Raw genomic sequence first — 21,604 nt, 5'->3', positions numbered from 1 at the left:
CTAGAGTGTGGTATACAGCAGTCACCCAGTAACATATACAGCAGTCACCCAGTAACGTGAGTTCTTGCTGAAGGAACAGAGGGGCTGCGCGCTGCCACTGCCATACAAAGACCACCATCTGGATTTAAGGAATTTCCCCCCATTTTTTAGTAATCTCAATCCTGCAGAACTTGCCTATCAAAACTAACACAACAACATTGTTCCTCAATAAAACTGGGCTTCCAAATAATCTGCTGTTAAGGAATGAAATAGGGCACGTTAAGAGAAGCTGCAAAGAAGCTATTTCTAATCCACCACGAAGCCTCTGAATCACAGTTCCAAAAAACAGAAGACAAATTTTAACCTTGTACTTCCTCTACCCCTCAATACCAGAACAAAATGATATGGTATGTTCCAACAATGTAAGCTAGAAAATTTAGCCTCCAACAACTGAATTACTATGTACCAGACCCTTGTTTAAGTACTTTATCTGTATTATCTCACTCCAGACTGACAACAGATCTGTGAGTGTGGGAGTAAAGAACCCCGTTTCACAGATGGAGAGGCTGAGTCCCAGAAAAATTCAGTAATTTGCCCGTCAGGCCTGCCTGATTGTAAAACCTGTGCTCGTAACCACTGTGGTCCACTGTCATCTTGGGAAAGTTCTGGGGCTAGGCAGAATGAATGAACGGATGGCGAAATAGATGACTCAGGACACACTGACAACCTGGAGCACTTCCCGAGTTAATGATGGCCCTCCCGTGACGCTCCAGGGGTGTGCAAGCTGGAGACAGGGAGAACGGGGTACTGTGACAGCTATTTTCAAAAACCTATGGCGTTCTCTCATGGAAAGGGAAGGCTCGTCTGTATGGCTTCAGAGATTCATAGATTCATGCTGGGAGAGAGAAGAGGAAGACTCAGATGCATATTTGGTTAATATAAGGAGAAATTAAAAAATTAAAACCAACAACAAGAAAATCCCAGCTGGTTTTTTTTTAAAGTTTATTTATTTACTTAAAGATATTTATTTATTTGTTTGTTTGTTTATTTATTTATTTATACATACAAGCACTGGGTACAGTCAGAAGCATGGGAGGGTGAGAAAATTCACCAGAGCCAGAGCAGGGAGCAGAGCAGGCAGAAGGACTGAAGTACATTGCTGAGGGGAGCAGCGGGCGGCAGGAGAGGTCTGCGCGCCATGCGGGACCCTCCTCCGGTGGCCGGGGAGCAGCCGGGGATCGAACAGGCGCTGCAGAGGCTGCGGGCAGCTTCGCAACCCAGAGCTCAACCGCTGCGCTACCGGGGAGGCCTGAAAACCCCAGCTGTTTAAATAAGGAAGCTACGTACTGTGAGTGTACTCAAAGTGGAGGCTGTCACCCGCCCGCATACCCTGTCAAGGTCTGCTGTAGACGGAACTGAATTACACATCTATCCCTTTCACCTCAGATCCCAAGATCTGGTTTGGCACTTTGACTTAGAAATGTGGAAGAGCGGGGAAGGCTTGACAACATCAACTCCCCTTGCTGAATGACATGCGCCGTTCGCTCTCTCCTTCAATCTCTAAGATTTAAACAAACTCTCGCTTACAGAATGTCAAAATACCTCCTTGAAATAATGGAGGACTCTCTAGGGTGTCACAAAATTAGGCAGGGAATTCTTGCACAACTAATTCTAAACCTTCCCAGTAAAGAAATCAGAGTTTGTGGTGCGTGCCAAGGCTTGGGCTGACTGCTGATACAACAAGCAACACCCTGGGCATCCGAAGGGTTACGCACACATTTCAGATGGAAATGCCATTCTCCTGAGTGGCCTGCCAGATGTCTCAGTCCCCGGGCAGACGCGTGTCGCTCCTGTAGGAGTCCCTGGAGCACGCTCGACAGCGGGCCCCCGGAGAGGAGAAACGAGCACCAGCCCAACATCTATCCTCTTTTGAGGCACCCGCTTTGCAGGATGAATTGGAAAAAGCACCAAGCCAGAGGAAGCCAAGTCCCAAGAACAATCTCCATGTGTGTTCCTCTAAGTTTAGAAGTTAACTGTGTAAAAAAAAAAAAAAAAAAAAAAGGCAACGAACAGAAATAGGGCGTGGCCATGTGCCAGGTGCTTTGCACAGTTACAGAAAGCTCACAACCACATTGTAAAGAACTTAGTCCTGTTAAATGCAAATCAAAACTACCATGAGATACCATCTTACACCAGTGAGAATGGCACATATTAAAAAAACTAGCAACAACAAATGTTGGCGAGGTTGTGGAGAAAAAGGAACTCTTTTACACTGTTGGTGGGAGTGTAAACTGGTCCAACCACTATGGAGAGCTGTGTGGAGATTTCTTCCATATGATACAGCAATTCCACTCCTAGGTATTTACCCAAAGGACACAGAAACATTAATTCCAAAGAGAACCTGCACCCCTATGTTTATAGCAGCACTGTTTACAATAGCTAAGCTTTGGAAACAGCCCAAATGCCCAAAAATAGATGACTGGATCAAGAAGATGTGGTACATACACACCATGGAATATTACTCAGCATTCAAAAAAGATAAACACATGCAATTTGCAGCAACATGGATGGCGCTGGAAGGGATCATGCTCAGCGAAATAAGCCAGAAAGAAAAAGAAAAATACCGGATGGTCTCACTCATAGCAGGAATCTAGAAAACTTAAATAAGGGACCAGGAAAATGAATAACTATAAGAAAGTGAAAATCAAAATCAACAAAAAACTATGAACCAGAGACACTTTTTGGGGGGTGGGGGCCGGGAGGGGAGGGATTGGGGTCAGAATGGGGCATTTGCAATTGTATGGGGGAATATGAAAATAAAATTTATTATAAAAAAAAAAAAGAACTTAGTCCCGTTTTACAGCTGAGAAAACAGAGGCTCTGAGAGTCACACCCAGCATGGAGAGTGCCAGAGCTCAGAGGCCAGTGACGTGTGAATGCCCAAGTCCCATGCTCTTCCCGCATGAACATGCTGAGACGCCACTGACATAAGACAGGACTAGGCCACCTGCATCACCTTCACCTGGCCCTCTGGACAGATATTTTTCAAATGAGTAATGTAGCCCCATTGTTCTGCACAGTTTCCTTAAAAATATGCCTGATTCTTAGTCTTGACACTAACCAGGTGGCAAAGGAAACCAAAAACCGAGCCACGGTTTATACCAGAGCTGCACTGGGGAGAGGGGCCACTGGACTTTGCCCCTGGCCCCTTGGCTTTTCTGAAACTACGAAGAACCTAAAGGGGAAACCCCTAACTAGGGCAGAGTGGGGCCCTCACGGCCCTGCCCAGCCCTCAGAGCAAGAAGATCAGAATGGCAGCCAGGGAGAGGAGCCAAGAGAAGGTCCTTCGATCAGCCCGGAAGGTGACTGGGCTCCAGAGCCCACGTGCAGCTGGCACTCAACAGTTCTGGACAAAACCGGCTTCAATAATGCATAATAAATACAAAGTCTCCATATTTTTCAAGTTATTGAGATGAGGACTCTCTGTGGGCAGACCCTCTCTTCTAACCTGCTGTCTCACCAGGTGAGGCTCAGAAGGTCTGGCTCTCAGACTCCTCTCAGAAACAGATGAAACAGGGGCTCGCCGGTGGTACAGCGGTTGAGCGCTGGGTTGAGAAGCTGCCCGCAGCCTCTGCAGTGCTGGTTCGATCCCTGGCTGCTCCCCGGCCACCGGAGGAGGGTCCCACATGGCGCGCAGACCTCTCCTGCCGGCCGCTGCTCCCCTCAGCAGTGTACTTGGGTCCTTCTGCCTGCTCTGCTCCCCGTTCTGGCTCTGGTGAATTCTCTCACCCTCCCGTGCTTCTGACTGTACCCAGTGCTTGTATAAATAAATAAATAAATCTTTAAAAAAAAAAAAAAAAAAAGAAACAGATGAAACAACCAGCCCCTCCACCACTGGTGGGCACTGAACAAGGGATGGTCATTTACGCTCACCTGGGACCATTTTCCTCCCAGGCTAGCTTCCTTGAGGGTAAGAATCTTGGCATTTTTCTTTTTCTTTTTCTTTTCCCCTTTCTTTTTGTAGTGAACTCTATCCAAGGTCACGTAACAAACCAGCTGCAGAGCTAGCAGTAGGACCACAGTCCTCTCTTTTTTTTAAAGATTTGTTTATTTATACAAGCGCTGAGTACTGTCAGAAGCGCGGGAGGGTGAGAGGATTCACCAGACCCAGAGCGGGGAGCAGAGCAGGCAGAAGGACCGAAGTACACTGCTGAGGGGAGCAGCGGGCGGCAGGAGAGGTCTGCGCGCCATGTGGGACCCTCCTCCGGTGGCCGGGGAGCAGCCGGGGATCGAACCGGCGCTGCAGAGGCCGCGGGCAGCTTCACAACCCAGCGCTCAACTGCTGCGCCACCGGGGAGGCCCCCACAGTCCTCTCTTGCCCTCAATGAACGTATAAACGAATTGGGGAGAGTCAGGCCCACAGTAAGTAAAACTGATGGAGATAACAGATAAATACCAACTGAGCTAAGAAGAAGCATCTCCAGCAGAGAGCTCACTGTTTCCAGATAAACCGCCATCTTCCATGGAGGCAGCAAGAACAGCCGCTTAGTGACCCTCAATTGTCAACTTCCACTCTTCTCTCCTGACCTCCGCTAAAGCTCTTAGACTTGCCAAGTTACTTATTCGTGTTGGGGTGAGGTACTGTGGCCGTTAGAGCAGCACAGTGAGCACAGCGCTTTAAGTGCCTGGTAACACATCAACAAGGAAATAAAAGCAGAAGCCAGGCTGCTGGATTCTGCATTCTTGTTTTTATTTTATTTTTTAAGATTTATTTATTTATGCACACAAAAGCTGGGGCACAGGCCAGAGATGCGGGGGATGAGAGGCTCCACCAGAGACAGAGTGGGGAACAGAACAAGCAGACTAACCGAAGTACACAGCTGAGGGGAGCAGCGGGCAAGGCAGGAGAGGTCTGCTGCGCCATGTGGGTTGTTCCCTGGCTGGTTGGGGATCAGAATCATGCTGCAGAGGCTGCGGATTGCTTCATAGCACGGTGCTTAACCCCTTGCGCCACCAGGGAGGCCCCATTCTTGTTTTGAAAGCAGGTACACTATATCCAGAATATAGGCTGGAACAGGACTGTGTCCTCTGAATGGGGATGATCTTCCTCAGAGTGAAACTGATCAAGGCAAAGGAGTCACAGGCCGGCTTTCCAAGCCAGGGAATGGCACAGCCCGGCCAAACTGGAACTGGTAGGAGTCTTAGACATACAGGGACAGTCCACGAACTGCCCTCCTCCCGACTCCCCAGCGCCCCGCCATGCATACCACATTATTCCGCTTTTGTACTGGCCATGATTCCCTCTTATTTCCAAAAGAAGACCAAAGAGGCCTTGCAATGCCCACTAGCGCTCCCCGTAGGTTCTTAGTTAACTGATGCTCCTCCTCCGGGCTCTGAAAAAAAACCTAAGCCCAAGTTTAAGAAAACACCTGAGGACGGGTTTGTTCTTACTGGCAAAGTCTAATGTGAAAACGCAGAAGTTGAGACTGGTCTCACTCAAACCACCAGGACGGCAACCGGCCACTCGAGTCTTGGGGCAGCTGTATTTAGGGGTGAAACAAAAAGTAGCACCAAGTCTTTGCCTGCCTAAGCGGGGGGATGGGGGGGGGGAAGCACGTCTGTCTTCCCCTCAGAGGCCCCCAAATAAAGCGTAGCTCTGTGCTCTATAAAGGCGTGAAGTCTGGCACATCTGGGGCAATCCCTGGTGCCTCCTCAGACTGAAGGTGGGTGCGACAGGGGCCGGGGCAGGAGGAGGGTCACTCGTTCCAGGAAAGTTTTTACAGGCATCCTGCCTGATTCAACATTCATTGCACTTGGACCTCCCAGAGCTGGGGGGTCAGTTCTTATCTGCTTGCCTCCGCTCAAAAACTGGATGAAACATACTCAAAGGCCTTTTTCTATGGAAGCAGGGGTGATTCCTGACTGGAACTTAATAACCTGGGTCCCCACAAAGGTATGTCAGTAGCCCTGGGTGGTGGCGGAGAACAAGCCGACTTGGTGAAGATCAGAGCAGCTCTCTGTTCTTTGAAAAACAGATTTGGGTTGCCTATTGTGAATCTTTTTTTTTCCCTCAAAAAACAGGTGTGCAGTAAGCTAAGGGAGGTAGTTAAAGACAGACTATTTTTTGAACACACTACAGCAGTTCTTTGGGCTTAAAATAAACTGAGAAACGAGTGACACCAGTTGAAAACAATTTCTCAAAGTTCCAGTTGCTGCTTCAGCGTCTCCACACCTTTTCTGTCCTCCCTCAGACCCTTGGAGGCCAGGAACAGACAGCGCCGCTCGATTCTCAGGGGCACGTGGGGAAATGGACTAAACTTGAGAATCCAAGTCTTTTGTCTGAAATGAACACACTGACTGGGCTGAGTGGTCCACCTATGACCATCCTCCTATAGAGGGGGCTCTTAAAAATCTGCTGCAAGTAGAAGACCAGAGTTCAGAGAGCAGCTCCTCCACTTAGCCAACTACACAAACCTGGGCAGGGTGTTTAATCTCTCAGAAGAAATGAAGATGGAAACTGGCTGAGGACCTGCCTGGAGTGGCCCTTGGCACACAGTAGGCCTTCAACAGGTACAAAGAGCACCAAACCCTCCACGTGCGGGACCCACGGCCAGGGTCTCCCCAACTCTGTCACTCTCTGGCTTTCTTGCAACTCTCTGAACACTTCAAGCTTTTTTAGCTCCGAGTTACAATGTTTTCTTGAAAGCTCTCCCTGTGACGCCTCCATCCTCACTGACTCGTCTGCCTCACCCTGCAAGGCTAAGCTTTATGCGTCATGTCCTTGGGGAGCTTTCCCAGACAGCCTAGTTCAGATTTAAACTCGGTGCTACACAATTCCTTAGTACCTTGTACCTCCCCCTGGTAACATTCAAAACGCAAGTAAGTACATGTTTAAAATCTACCATCCCTGAGACTGTGAACTAGATGAATGTGCCACGCCTAAGCCGCGCAGCGCAGGGCCAGGCGTGCAAGTGCTCAGCAGAGGCCGCGCGCGCTGACCTCATTGTCTCCTTCCTGAAGGATGAATGAGCATTTGCTCTGGAGCAAAAGCATTTCTTTTAAGAAATAAAATTCTTGCAGGAACCAGACATTCTAAGGTCAAATTACTACCCCCACTTTTGAGCCAAGGAACTTCTTTGACAGCTCACTGAGTAGGCCCGGCTCACACACTGTCACACACACTTGGCCTCTCCTGAGCAGGTTCCAAAGAGCTCCTATTTCATGCCATTCAGCTTGTCTGTCAAAACGTAGCATCCCTCCCGGGAGCGAGCAGTCCAATTCCCCAGCTGGTTTTCCTTCACACTAGAAACTTTAACTCCGTTCTAGGACGCACAAAATGAGAGCTGTGTCCACACAAAGCCACAACAACCAGCCAATTCACAGAATCCAATGAAATAAGCCAATTCACTGGGGGGAACACAAACTGTCAAACTGGTTCCTTGGTGCCCAATAGGCCAAACAATGTGTGATTGAATTGGTTTGCTTTTCAATAGGTTGTCTTGTCATGTAGCTACAGTGAGTGAAAGATTTTCTTTATCATTCTGGTGTTTTTTGTTTTTGTTTTTTAACACAAATACAAGAGTATATCAGCTAGAAGGGTGAAGAGCCAATAACATCTTCTCTGTAAATGAGTAGTGAGACACACTAAATTCAGCAATTTGAGTTTGCCCAAAAGGCACATTTCATGGAGCAAGTCTCCCCAGCTTGTTTTTTGGCTTTAAAATAAGACTCTGCCGGTCCTGATCTCATCGGAGCAAACGCATGGCACTGGGAGACAGAGACCATGTGCAACAACAGCTCTCTACAGACAAAGCATCTATTCATGCGCCCGCTGAAGTGCAATCGTAGGTTTTCGATTTCATTCAGCCGAGTGCGGAAGGCTCCCGCTATGAGGGTGGGTTGCTAAATGGTTCAGCTGGGAAAGGACCCAGCGTAAGCGTCAGCTTTACAGTTGCACTTTCATTAGGAGAAATGAAAGCGATTCCCTCACTCCAGCTCCAATTTTATAGTAAAAAGCTAATCTAGCAAATGAGCCGAGGGCACCGCGCAGTTTCGCTTTTTCCACATCACGCTGGTACCCAGGGCCGAGCTCTGTTGTTGTTGTCAGGGCTGTTGCCAGGGTAAAGTGCAGAGAAAACAGCTAAGTAACAAACAGGGTTACAACTTACACAAGAAGGAGCGCCAGTGTTGGTCCCTGGGCCAAAGCAGAGCGGTCATCTCATTCCGCTCCTCACAACTATGTGAGGAAGGTGACAAGGTAAATGTGAGGGAGTTGACCCTCAGTCCCGATCCCCGAAGTTTGAGCTACTAATAACTGCACTCCACCCTACCCTAGCCACCCTAGCCACCCTGCAGGAGATCAGGAGACGTTTGCTCTGCCCCAGGACACACAACCCTGGGCTCAAGTGAGCACTAAGGTCTGGACGAGGAATGTCCGGCCACTTCCCCAGTGGAGTCTGCCACTCGGGAAGCCCTGAGTGTGTTCTCCATTACCAACTGGCTCCCCTCTCACTTCAAATAAATCTGTATTGCTTAGTCGTGCCAATAAAAATCAAAGGCCAAATGCCCTACGTAGGGGCAGGCTTGCACTCTCTACCCCGTGGTAGCTTGCTTTTCCAGTAAGACAGGTGTCAGGGCCTCCCTGGTGGCTCAAGGGGTTAAGTCTCAGCACTATCAAGCTATCAGCAGCATGAGTTCAATCTCAGCCAGGGAGCCGACCCACATGGTGCAGCAGACCTCTCCTGTCTTGCCCGCTGCTCCCCTCACCAGAGTATTTCAGTAGATCCTCCTGTTCAGATCCCTGCTCTGTCTCTGGTGAGTCCTCTCACCCCCCCACCCCCACCTCTGGCCTACACACCAGCTCTTGTATGCATAAATAAATAAAACTAATCTTTAAAAAAAGAGGCAGGTGTCAATGTGTATTAAGGGCAGTGATTTTAAGAGGGGATTTGCTACAGGCGGGGAAGGAAGGCTCTGCTTATCTCTGCAGGATCATGAGGCAGCTACACTCATTTCAAAGCACCATTATCCAAGGCAGGAAAAGACAATTTCACCTTTACTCACTCTTTCCAAAGGATACTCCTACACAGACTTCTGGCACGCTACTGCTCTTGGGCCAGAGGTGTCACTGTAACGTGACCTGAAGAGGGTGGCCCACACAATCACTCTCGCAGTGCGTCCGCCACCCAAGGCAAGGAAGTCCTAGGTAGGAAGTGCTCGTTACCAGCACGGATGCGGCAGTCTCAGAGGCTCAGCGGAACCAGCTGTTTTCTGCTGAGCCCACAGTGCCTACTCTTTAAAGCACGCCTTGTTTGGGAATGTTTTAAAAGCATTATTTTCAACAAGTATTAAAAATGTAGCTAGAAGTCAGAAAAATAGTTGGAGCTCACAGTGTGCTATTATGCCACCTTCCTAATCCCCAGGTGTGCAAACACCCCCACAAATTAGAAGACTGTCAGCATTTTGCTGAGCTGCTCTGGCAACAGCCTTCACTGGGAGTGGAGGAGGAAGAGGAGTCAAAATGTTCAAAATGTTTGGATTCCGATTTCATTAAACAAGAGCGCTTTGGGGAAATGCCGGGAAGCAGGGCAGGCTGTTCTCTGGCTCCCAAGATCAAAACTGTTTTCCAGGGGTCTGCCCCCACCAGCCTGCAGAGGACAAGTTGCTGAAGGCGGATGAGGAACCAAAGAGGAAAGCAAACCCAGGGCAACTGAAACAGAAGATAACCCTGCAATATGTATTATTCTTCAGTGCAGAGGGGAGGGGACTGGGTGCAGGATACAGCCCTGCCCTTGCACAGGTAAGAAAAGTCTGGAAGCTCCTGGCCTCTGGTGACTGAGGAATGCTTTGTATGCAGACAGGAAACAAAGGGTCCAGGCACCATATTCCTCAATCTCCAGACACCTCCTGGCCATAGTGTTAGGGGGAAAAGGATGTCCCAAAGCAAATCCATATAGGCTTTGTGGACTCCACCCCCACCCCAGGTCAAAGCCAAAGACACTGGGAACTCCAAATCCCATCACCACCAAAGGGAAGGTGTCTGGGACCTGAGGGTGGGGTTAAGCAGCCAGGTGGATACAAAAGGCAGACACGTGGGCTTTGGGGATCCCCCATTTTGGCTCTCCACCAGCTCGCAGCGTCCGGCCAGCTCTGAGAGTGACTTTGGGTTTCCAGGTCGGCAGATCGGGTAGGACGCATTAAAGACTTTATTTCCCTATTTTCTCCCTGAGTTGTACATTTTCCTTATTTCTTTTTCTCTTGTAAATAAACCTTTTATTAACCCTTTTGTGTGTGTCTGTAGTAGAGTATTCATAAGTCCCTTTAAAGCAAGCGGGTGAGGACCCACAGCCAGGAACTATAACAATAGGAGCTGCAGAATAGCCTCCAGGTGATACTTTACAACAGCACTGTTAGCTCTCAAAATAGCCTGTATTCATCCTTCTAATTTGGTGAGTCTTATGCTAACACACGTTCTTTTACAAAGGTACATGCTTCTGTACAAAGCTCCCTGAACTGCTTTCAGACAAGTGACTTTGTTTTCTGCAGTTCCCTGGGAGGGAGAGGATCAAAAGCATTCCAGGCGAGAAATCACCCCGTGTATCACGCTGACGTGGAGTTAGCACGTCACACAGTGTTTGTAGGGTTCCAGAGACCTCCAAAGAAGGTGAGGAAGCTTGCCTCCATTGGCAGGACTGGACAACCCGGCCAACGAAAATGCCCTGGTACCCTCGAGAAGAGGAAAGCCCAGGTGGAGTCTGATGAGACCAACTTTGTACCTGAAGCCTACGTCGACCGGATGCCACCGGTTCGCTCTGATCCTATATGGGGTATTTCAACAAAGCCAGCTAAAAATTGCTGTTAGTTATTTCTGCCCTGTGATTTTATACAAAAATAGGAAAAATAGTTTAAAAGTAGATTTAGTTTGCAAACTTTTGCTATGCTGTTAAAAGTTTGGGATCAAGGTTGAGAAAATTTGTGTTTTACATCAGTTGAACCATTTTAACATTTTTTCCCTGTGATTTTGATATATTTGCTATCTTGTTTTAGCCAATGCTCCAAATTTTTTTCTTTTGGCTTGGATAATGGACTATTTTTAAGTAATGAAACTGTCATACTGGACATTCATGGACAATGCTGCTGACTAATTGTTGCTTCTCTTACACACATTGTAACCCTGAAAAAAAGACTGTCTCCTAAGATTACACCATGACATCTGTGCCACCATAGATATGATGGAATAAAAATTAAAAGGGGGGATTGCAACAGGGTGGTCCCCAGGAAAGGGGGAGGTTCCCTGCCCCACCCAAGGGAGGGTGGAGCTGAGCAGGAAGAGGAGAAGCTGCAGAAGAGACTGAGGAAGGAAGCAGGATGGAGCCAGGAGACCTGGAGGAGGTGCATGGAGCCTAGAGACACGTGAAGAAACTGCGCTTGTCTTTTGGTCGTGGACTGGGTGACACAGATGTGGGTGAGACCCGTGGGGAGGTGACCATGGCAGCTTTTATCTTGATGTTGATTTTGCTCTTTTCCTTCCGGGCTTGTCCAGTTGTTTGTGACCCTTTTCTGTGGGTCCCCACTGGAAGATGCTTTAGACTTGTAGCAGGCTTTGGGGCCTTGTTCTGGGCCAATCCCATTTGGATGGACTTTTACCCACGAGGGGACGGGTAACTCTGGATGCTTCATTTAGAAACTAGACTCTTTGCCTTACCTGTATTGTTTCCTAGTTTTATTAAAGTTCCTTCCCATTAAAGTCTCCTATGTTTTGTGTTGATGCGGCGGATGGCAGAACCCATGTAGAATAGGCAGGTCTGCGGGGTTTGGGCTGCCCCTCTCCCTGTCCTATAACAAGTTCTGTTACGGTGTTTCACCAAGATGTCTTTCTCTAAAAAACAAAGAGTATTTCTGTATACACTACACAGGAAAAAAAGGAAAAGCTGGGGAAGATGGTTTCCATCTCCAAGTCTAAGCACAAGGGGAAAGCTGCGCTGCCCAGAATGTGCTTCTAGCAAGATAAAGTTGACTCATGAAAGGTCCATGCAGCAGGCCGCAATGCAAAAGCCTACCCGGAAGCCCACCTGGGGGGCAGGAATGTGAATACCTGCCTGGAGGACTCAGACGATGAGCCTCCCCCCTCCCCCTACGAGTCTCATCTCAGACAAAGAACCTCTACCTGCCCTACAAACTTTTCCCGCCATACGAGCCCAACTACCCACCCGACCTCTCCTCACCCTATAAAACCCTGCTTCCCCCTAACAACGTGCGCGACTTCACTGACCCCCGCCTTGGGTCTGTGAGGTCCGCCCGGGGCGCAATAAACTTTCCCTCCCTTTGAGAAATGTAGCCTGGCTCTCCTCTCCTTTACCGCGCCGAACCTTTCAACTCATTGGCTGCAGCATGGGGGGCTATTTCCTCTGCATCTGATGGTCATGATGGGGAGGCTTTTCTTTACTCTTCCCCTCCCTGCTCCACTTGTGACCCCTAAATAAGATCCGGAGCTCTCATTGATAGTTGCAGTGCAGTGACTCACTCAGAATGAGCTGGATTGCGCTACAATTTTACAGATATGGGACAGGTTTATAACTCACAGTGGTGACAATCTTATTTTCCATTTAAGCACTTGAAGCCCCTTCACTGATTTGTGTGTGCAAATAAAATAATCATCCAATTTCTCCTAATTGAAAATACAGCAACCTTTACAGATTAGCAAGGGGAAGAAGGAGCATTTAAGACATGGAGCATTTACAGATGAAATGTTTGTTTAGCAGAAAGAGACCGAGGTGTGTGACTTTGGATTTTCCTATTTATTTATTTTTTTACATTTTAAAGAGACAGGTTTATTAGGAAAAGGAGAAAGAAAAAGAGAGACACCTGCATAGTCATAGGCGGGCAGGAGAGCTGCCTCTGATAGGGACAGGTTTGTTAAAAGACATGCCCGCATAAACACAGGCGGGCAGTCTAGGGATGAGAGCTGCCTGGATTCTGGTCTTTAAGTGAAAGAAGAGCAAATACATTGTCACCGGCTTGGCAGCTTGTCAGGCTACTGACAAGTTCTACAGGAACCGCTCATTGTGGTAATTAACTATTGTCTTGGACAAAGACAACTCAGGCGATCTACCCAAGGTCCTTACAACTTGAGAGCCTCGAGCAATAGCTATGAGACAGTGCTTTCTTTTCCATGCTCAAAGAGCAAATACACGCAAACACACACACACACACAGAGCTGTTTTCTAGCAGAACAAGCTGTCCTTGGAAATCACAGTTTTCGTCAATCAACTTGCACCCAGACTGTGCAAGCCACGCCTGGCCTCACCCCTAACTGGTCTTACCTTAGTGTTCCTTCTCAAACTTCGAAGAATATTCCTCCTTCTCGGATCTTCGTCTGTCTCATATGGAATGACGGCATTGTCCCCCTTGTAACCCTGGGATGCCTGATCCTCCTCTTTCTTCCGGATGGGCCCAAGCTCATCGTCGCTCCCCACGCTGAAGCTGGTTCGGTAACTAGCAAACCTCCCCAGCCGGCTGCATTTCGTCCTGTACAGCACTGGCTTACTCACGATGGATACTTTCCGGCCTCGCTCCAGAGAGCTGGTGTCCATTTCACTGTCAGAACCATTCCCGCTGCCATTGGACTGGGCTTTGTTGATATTCCGGATGGTGATGATTTTGCCCTGGGTACTGTCATGGGGCACCGAGTATATGTTTTCTTCTTCATTCCTGGGCTTGACCACGGCGTCAATGGGTTCGGCGTAATCTGAAGGATCGAACCCATCTGGAGGTAGCCAGGTGCTAGAAGACACAGACTTCCTCTGTCCATCCCTATGGCCTTGGTCTAAGTAAGACAGATCCCCCTTTGTGATGTCAAAATGAACGGGCGGCTTTGGTTTGACTGGCGGAGGTACTTTGTTGTTCAATTTACTCTCAAAATTGCTCATGATGTACGACAGCCCATCATTTCCCTCCAGCTCCATAGAGAGCTTAGAATGGTCTTTGGACAGAGAGGGCAGTGATGTGTCTTCTCGAAACAGGCCGTAAGACGGGGCCTCAATATCCTCTTCCGAATCCTGCAGGTTTGAGTTGCAGAGCGGGGAGCCTGCCCGGGGGGAGTTGAACACCTCTTCCGTGGTGCTGCAGGCCTCAGCAACATTGTCGTACATGTGAGTGGCCTCGATGATGTTCTTTTTATCCACCACGTCTTTGAAAAACGGGTGGAAGATCTCGAGTTTATGCTGGGGTTGGCTACAGGGGATGCTTGTGAACCTTCCATCAATTTCTTGAGCAATCTCCTCCCCCTCAGTCAGCTGCTCCCGACTTAAGTCATTGTCCAGGACATCTACGGCGCCGTCCGTGAGTGCCACCAGCTGAATGGGGATAATATCCTGCACTTCACAAAGAAAGGCACGTAACATAGCCAAGGAGGCCTTACGTTTGGCAGAGTAAAAAACAATGTACCCATGGACCAAGCGGCTTTTGCGGATGCTGAATGAGGAGTGGTACGAAAGGACAGACAGCTCGATGCGCTTCTTGTGCAGCCCGATTGGTAGTTCAAGTAACACAGAGTTGCTGCTGCCACAGTGGGAAGACTTGCAGGTTTGGGACTGGAGGACAGGAAAGAGTATGTCGTCGGCACTGAAAGGGTCTCCACACATCAGACACATGACGATGCGCAGGTCGACGTCAGCCAGGTCTTTGATGCTGGCAGTAGAACTGACCAGGTTCAAGTTGCGCTTCGAGTCCAGGAGTCCTTTCAAAACTTGACTGATTTGCTTTTCGTTAATGTTGCGTCCGTAACCGATGCCAGCGGAAGCAGGGTCGAGAAACACACACTGCAGCTTGCTGGCAATCTGCTGACCTTGCTGTATTAAGCTATGCAGTGTCTCTCCGCTGGTGTCTCCTCTCTTGTTAACCAAAATCAGCGTCAGGGGGAGATGGACTAAATGATTATCTCGCCGGCCGAGCGTGGACTCCCGACTCTTCTCTATACTCTCCACCACATAGCACAGAGACTCCTTGGAATTGTAAAGGCAGAGACAGCCGTGAGGCTGAAACGTTGGCGTCTGGAAAGAGTTCACAGGAAGCCTGACGTTCCCTTCTATTGGCCTCAGGGAGAGCTCGTACATTTTACCATCTATCACATACTTGTCATCATTTGTACACAGAGCTCGAATCTCATTGGCCAACTCGCGAGCAAGGCCATCTTTGCCCAAGATAACCAAATTGATTCTATCGATGTTGGGGTCAGAGAGGGAATTTTTCTGATTCCGGTCCAATGGTCGGCTGAAGCGAGAACTAACTAAATGCTCGATCTTGGCGTCCACGCACGCGGGGCAGCTAGGGCAGGTCTCCTTGGTGGGGTGGTACACGAAGTGAATGTGCTTCAGAATGAGGGCATCGCGCTCAGCCTGGAGCTTCTGCAAGGCTTTGAATCGCTGTTCCTCCCCCAGGACATCCTGAATGACACCCATCTTCTCCTTGCTGGGCTTAGCATCCAGCTCCAGCTCGTAGAATAACTCTGAATATTCCAAAAGCAGCTCTTGAAACTCTTCCTTTGCTTTGTCTATAATTTGCTTTTGGTGTTTGCCGTAAATATCCATGTACACAGATTCTTCCAGCCACTGGTAGAAATCTTCATTCATAATAAAACTACGGGCCTCTTCCCAAGGCTTTCCAGGTGTTATGAAAGGAGAGGTCTCCAGGTTTTCTTTAAAAGCCCTTCTCATCTCGGCTCTCTTCCTCTCGTTCCGCAGCTTCTCCAGGTGGCTATCGTACACCTGCTCCGCAGGGGAGGTCTCCATCAAGTCGAAGGGTATCCGCTCGTTCTCCATGTTGTCGATGTGGCTGGTGGCGTCCCATGGTGTCTCTTCCAGCACCACAAACCACTTCAAGAATTCTGGCTTCGTCTCCAAGAGCTTTTTGGCTTTTATGCAGCTGAGGTGGACTATTTCATCGAGGTTGGGGATGAGTGCTTCGAAGGCCAAGGGCAGGGCTGCCAGGTAGAGCTTCCTCCTGCGATCGATGTGCTCCTGCTTGAGGCGGTGGATGTGCTGAAGAAACAGCTTCTTGGCTTTCTGCGTCCCCTCCAGGTAGACGTATTCCTGGTACTCAGGAGAGGCCTGCATCTTCCGGCTGACACTTTGCCAGTTCTCATTGTGGTTTTTCACAATGCGACTCACCAGCCACTCATACTTGTCCTTGGCCGTGGCTATCTGCTGACTCTGCTGCTTGAGCGCTTCGAAGTAGGGGATGATTTTTGTCTTCCCCCGACTTTTATCTATGAGTTGCACTAAGGTGCTGAAAGCCAAGTCCACGTTTACGTTGGATCTCGCTGAAGTCTCCACAACCTGGAGGTTCTTTTTGCTTAAGGCGAAAGTATGTGCATCTCTAATGTACCGCTCGACACCCTCATCACACTTAGTCAGAACCACCACGATGGGCTTTTTTGTTTTTGCAAGCTGATTGTAGAGATTGGAGACAAACTTGAGCTGGTCATCAAAGTTCCTATTCATGCCCCTACTGACATCAATACCCAGTAGAAAACCATCGATTAGCAGCTTTCCATCCGGCATCTGTTTCTGCTCAAAGTCCTGTTCCAGCCCCAGCTGGTCAGTGCAAAAGTACATGAGTTTCTCGGCTGACGCGAGCTTGGTAGCGGCCGCTCTCTTGATGTAGGGCTGCAGGGCCGTACTTCGATGAGGCTGGAACGTCTGATCATCGATGAATTCAGTCTGCTCCACAATGTGCATCTTACATTCCACACAATCCTCCAGGGATCGGCTAACTTCTCCCCAGTAAAGAAAGTGGTCATTATTGACCACTCGCCCCCCAAAGTCGCTGGTGCTGAGGACGGAGGTATGGTCCAAGTGAAACTCATCAGCACTCGGACGCACGAAGCGGTTGCACAGACAAGACTTCCCAATGCCGCACTGGCCCTTCTCCTTCTCGGTCCCGGACAATCCCACCACACTGATGTTGTAGGTGGGAATGCGGACATCTTGCTTTCTTGCCATCATCATCGTCGACACATCCTGCCACAATCGGCCACTTCCGAGATCAGATTAGTGTTTTCCAGTGGACACAAAGGCTTTCTGACATCATCAGTGGAGGCCGGCAGCCCACGCAGCAGAAGGGTCAGGTCCCGTAGTGCTTGTACACCAGTATGAAATCAGTTTCTGCCTCTCCTCATCGCCAAATAGCCAACATTTCTTCCTAAAAAGATGAAAAGAAAGAAAACCCATTAACATCAAAATATTAGAACTTGATTTTAAACACTGACCTACATAGAAAAGATCAATTTTCTTATTCAACAAATACAATTAGTAAACTTCTACTGTGCTGGGTAAAGACATCAGAGCGAATAAGACTAACAGCTTCGTGCCCTCAGGCAGTTAGGAATATCATCTCACGGAGGAAGACAGGTGAGCCTAGAATACGCCGCTGTACAAGAAAGAAGGTGCTAGAAAAGATGAGGGAGCACCTCACAAGACAGAGGACCCGCTGAAAGGGGCTCCCACTGGACAATCAATCTGGTTTGAGAACCGAAACAACAGGTACAGTAATGAATTATAATCCACTTAAAAAAAATAGGGAGTTGAGTTCATACTGTTGGATCAAGCAAGAATCATCGCGATACTAAATCTGTGGGGAAATTTTGACGAGGAGCAGGTTATCTGCATGGGACTGAGGTCTTTCCTGGTAGCCTACTTATTAGTTGCAGTGGGAAGAAGAAAATGCTAATTATACAGGGGAGAAGGTGGAAACACCATGACTGGGTAATGAAAATTTTCATCACCGAAAGAGGACAGACGGATATGACCAGCCTGCAGGTATGATGCCTCTGGAAGGACACAGATCACCATGCCGTGATGGCCCAGGACACACTGCATCTCAACCTCACTACAAGAAAGCAGCAAACTCAAAGCGAGCAAGACTATGTAAAAGAGGGTGTCTGTGCTCTGTATCTTTCTCCCCTTCCCCAGCCCAAATCAAAGGCATACCAGACAAAGAATGGCTATGTAAACAATCCAGATTAAGGTAAGCTACAGAGACATCCTAACTAAATGCAATTACCTGAAGCCAGACTGAATTCTGTCTTGGAGTGAAAGGGGAGATATACAGGATACTAGATCAGCTAACAAAGCTGAACTTTGAACAGAATATTAGATCAAAGTATTTTATCAATTTAAACTCATGTAACTGATAGCTATCAGGTGAGAGAACAGTCCTATACTTTTTAGGAAATACACACTTAAGGATTTTGGAGAAAAGAATCATAACATATTCGATTCAGAAAAAAATGATATATCTTCATCTACCTGTCTGTCTATACAGGGAATGCAAATAAGGTGAACTGTTAACAATGGGTGAATCCTATGTCAGTATATAGGCTATTCCTTTGTGTTATTTTACTTTTTGTGACTTCTCTATTATATTGCAATTATTTCCAAATTAAAAGTTGTTGTTGTTGTTTTTAAGGCATGTGAATATGGAGAGGTTTCCCAACAGGACCATGGGCTCTGGGAGGACAAGGTCCATCCTTGTCTCGTTCACGTCTGTGTCTTCCGCCCGCGTCACAGCGCTGACCACAGATGTTTACTGAAGAAGAGAGTACATGAGTAACTACCAGAGCAAGATGAAGAGTCCTGCTGGTGGCCGATCAGCCTTTCTGATTTAGGAAAAGCCCTGGGGGAAGTGCCATCTCGGGTGAGACTCGAAGGACAGATGAGACAGGCGGAGTCCTCCCTTCCCAGAAAGCTGTGTGGTCCGCTGGAAACCAGCTGAAGTAAAATGTGTGTGGGGAGGTGATGTTAGCAAGTAAGATTAAGCCGCTTTACAAGAGTCTGGATTCGTTCCCAAAGACTACGGGGAACCACAGGTGGTGGCTGAAAAGTGACATTTTAAAGGACCTCAAGAAGTTTGAATAGTTGAAAGCAGTGAAATGTTGTCATGATGCCTTGCAAATTCTTTCTATACTGTTCAGCCGAAATAAGTGAAATATGTAGTCTTTGCTGCTTACAAATAAATGGTCTTTTGGCTACTGCCGCTTGTACTACACTGCCGTCAATTACAGTGCAAATAGGATAGATGAGCGCTGAACCTGCAGCCAAATCAACAGTCTCCCGAGATAATCACAAAGGGAGAACTTACAATAAACAAACAGGGCAATTTTCTTCTGCATCTCATTAATGCCTGCTTGGAACCCCGCATTTCCACAGCTTTAATGTTCTTGTGAGTATGTCTCCTAAGAAAGGGGGCGGGAAATCAGATGACCATGTGTGAATCCATCTGATCAAGGGGCAAAAGGAGAACAGCAGTTGCCCCCTGTAACGAAACCTCAAAGGTCACTAACCTTTCCCACATATCCACATCTTCCCTTGACAACCCAGAAAGTCGAACCCTGCATTACTAGGAATTGTACGTAAAAATTGTCTAACAGTTGGGCCTTCCCTGGTGGCTCAGCAGTTGAGTGCTGGGCTGTGAAGCTGCCCGCAGCCTCTGTAGCACCGGTTCAATTCCCCGCCGCTGGTGAGGGTCCCACGTGGTGCGCAGACCTCTCCTGCCGCCCGCTGCTCCCCTCAGCAGTGTATTTCATCAGTCTGCCTGTTCTGTTCCCCGCTCTGGCTCTGGTGAATTCTCTCACCCTCCCGCGCTTCTGACTGTACCCAGTGCTTGTATAAATAAATAAATAGATCTTTAAAAAAAATTGTCTAACAGTTTCAAAAGAGAAATCTCAATCACCATTAGCAATCGACTCCAGATAAACCTGGAGGCTTTCACTTAAAGGAACCGAGTTCCAGGCTTCAGCAGGATTAAGCAGTTATCTGTGGGATAGTGGGAGAACAAGACTCCCCCATTCACCACTTCCTTAGGTGACTGCAGACCTATGTACATTGTAAGATGGTTACGAATATGTAAAGCATGTTTACACACATCCTCTGAAATAGTCCCAAAATCAAGTGCTTTGGCACAGCAGCACACACGTGCAACCCTGTTCCAACCCACGAAGAGAACTGGGTTGTGGCAGAGCTTCAGACAAGAACATGGGTGACAGCCCTTCTCGGTCAATTCCTTGTCCCAGGGTCTGACAGGACACAAGGCCACCCACTTCAGCCATTGTGGGATGCACCTGGTGACAAGGGTCCCACTTCAAGTGACTGCTGTGTGCAGTTACCAAATCACCCACTCACTCTCTGCACCGTGGGTCAAATCTATCTCAGCAAATAAATCACCAACCTGCTTATCTCACACCTCAAGAAATGAAGATATCAGCTGGATTCAGAACTAAATTAAAATGGACTAGCTAGTCAACACCTTGTTTAGTTACCATTTTTTAATGGCATGACATTCCACTTAGTCTACAAGTCAAAGTCTGAGTGATCTGGAGTATGCTGAAGAAAACAGGGCTCTCAACTCTCCAGAATGTAGTAACTGGTTATTTTAAATCCAGATTGCTGCGAGCTGACTAAACTAAAAAAACTACAAAACATAAGAATTAGCTGGCATGGGAGTGGTTAATTTTTGGACACCTGGTAACTTTCCACTTGCTAGAAACCTAATAGTTCCCTGGTGTAAGTACACTCTTCTTACACGTTTGTCTTTGATGTCTGGATAATGCAGTTTTACTAGTTCCTCAATTGGACTGAATTACACGGTAAACAAAGACTGTTATAAATCTAAAAACGTCTCAAACACTCAGTTAAAGGAAATAACCTTAAGTGCTTGGTCACAAACACGTTCAACTGTTCTAAGAGGTGGGTAAAAAAAATTAGCTGAGTCACGAAATTTAATGATGTGAGGCCACAGAGGAAGAGAAAGTAGCAGACAGGACATGCCCAAGACCTGAAGCCTGATGGAAGAGGGTGTCCCCAGCACGACGAACGTGTTCAAAGAGCAAATCTGAATGTCCACTAACCATTTGCCAACACAGTCCTTAAAACTGAAGAGTTACAGCAGGAGAAAAGACAGCCCTTAAAACAGTGACTCCTTTTATCTTTGAGTTACAGAGCTACTAGCATTAAAAAACAAAACACAGGACCTAATATTTCATTTCACACTTAACCATAAGTCAACGATTTCAGAGAGGAAAATACTTGAGTGTTTAAATTCTTTGTCACAAATATATAGTATATAAACATAATGCAAACATCTCAGAGATTTTTAGAATCTGTCACCAGGCTTCCAGAATTATTTATGTGCTTTGTTTAACCAAAACACCAGCTCCCCACAGGGTGCCTAAACTGGAAGCCAGGAGAGGGTTTTTCTGTTTTTTTTTTTTGTTTTTTTTTTTTTAAGATTTATGTATGTATGTATGTATGTATGTACGCAGGCCAGAGGTGCAGGGGGTGAGAGGATTCACCAGAGACAGAGTGGGGAGCAGAACAGGCAAATCTATTGAAATACACTGCTGAGGGGAGCAGCGGGGAGACAGGAGAGGTCTGCTGCACCATGTGGGTGTCAGCTCTCTGGCTAGGGATCGAACATATGCTGCAGTAGCTGGCAACAGCTTCAGAGTGCTGAGACTTAACCCCTTGCGCTACCAGGGAAGCCAGAGGGTGTTTTCTTTTTTAACACCTCAACAAATCACCCAAGGCAAGAAGTGTTAACATTCTCAAGATAGCACATAATTCATCTGAGG

At 47.7% G+C, this 21,604-nt stretch overlaps 1 protein-coding gene across 1 annotated transcript in view; it reads right to left on the bottom strand.

The window, feature by feature from the left end:
* The window catches only part of ARHGAP35 (Rho GTPase activating protein 35), a 107,851-nt gene that overhangs the window by 52,221 nt on the left and 34,026 nt on the right, over positions 1-21,604 (bottom strand). Inside the window, exon 2 of the mRNA XM_037516846.2 lies at positions 13,302-17,178. Coding sequence (XP_037372743.1) covers positions 13,302-16,985 — 3,684 coding nt within the window. The 5' untranslated portion in view covers positions 16,986-17,178. The remainder of the gene's footprint in view (positions 1-13,301; positions 17,179-21,604) is intronic.

This window comes from Talpa occidentalis, unplaced genomic scaffold (genome assembly GCF_014898055.3).
Source record: "Talpa occidentalis isolate TD23 unplaced genomic scaffold, MPIMG_talOcc4v2.1 talOcc4.17, whole genome shotgun sequence".
In the NCBI taxonomy this organism is placed as follows: Eukaryota; Metazoa; Chordata; class Mammalia; order Eulipotyphla; family Talpidae; genus Talpa; species Talpa occidentalis.
Note: the sequence above shows the minus strand (reverse complement) of the source record. Positions and strands in the feature narration are given on the sequence as shown.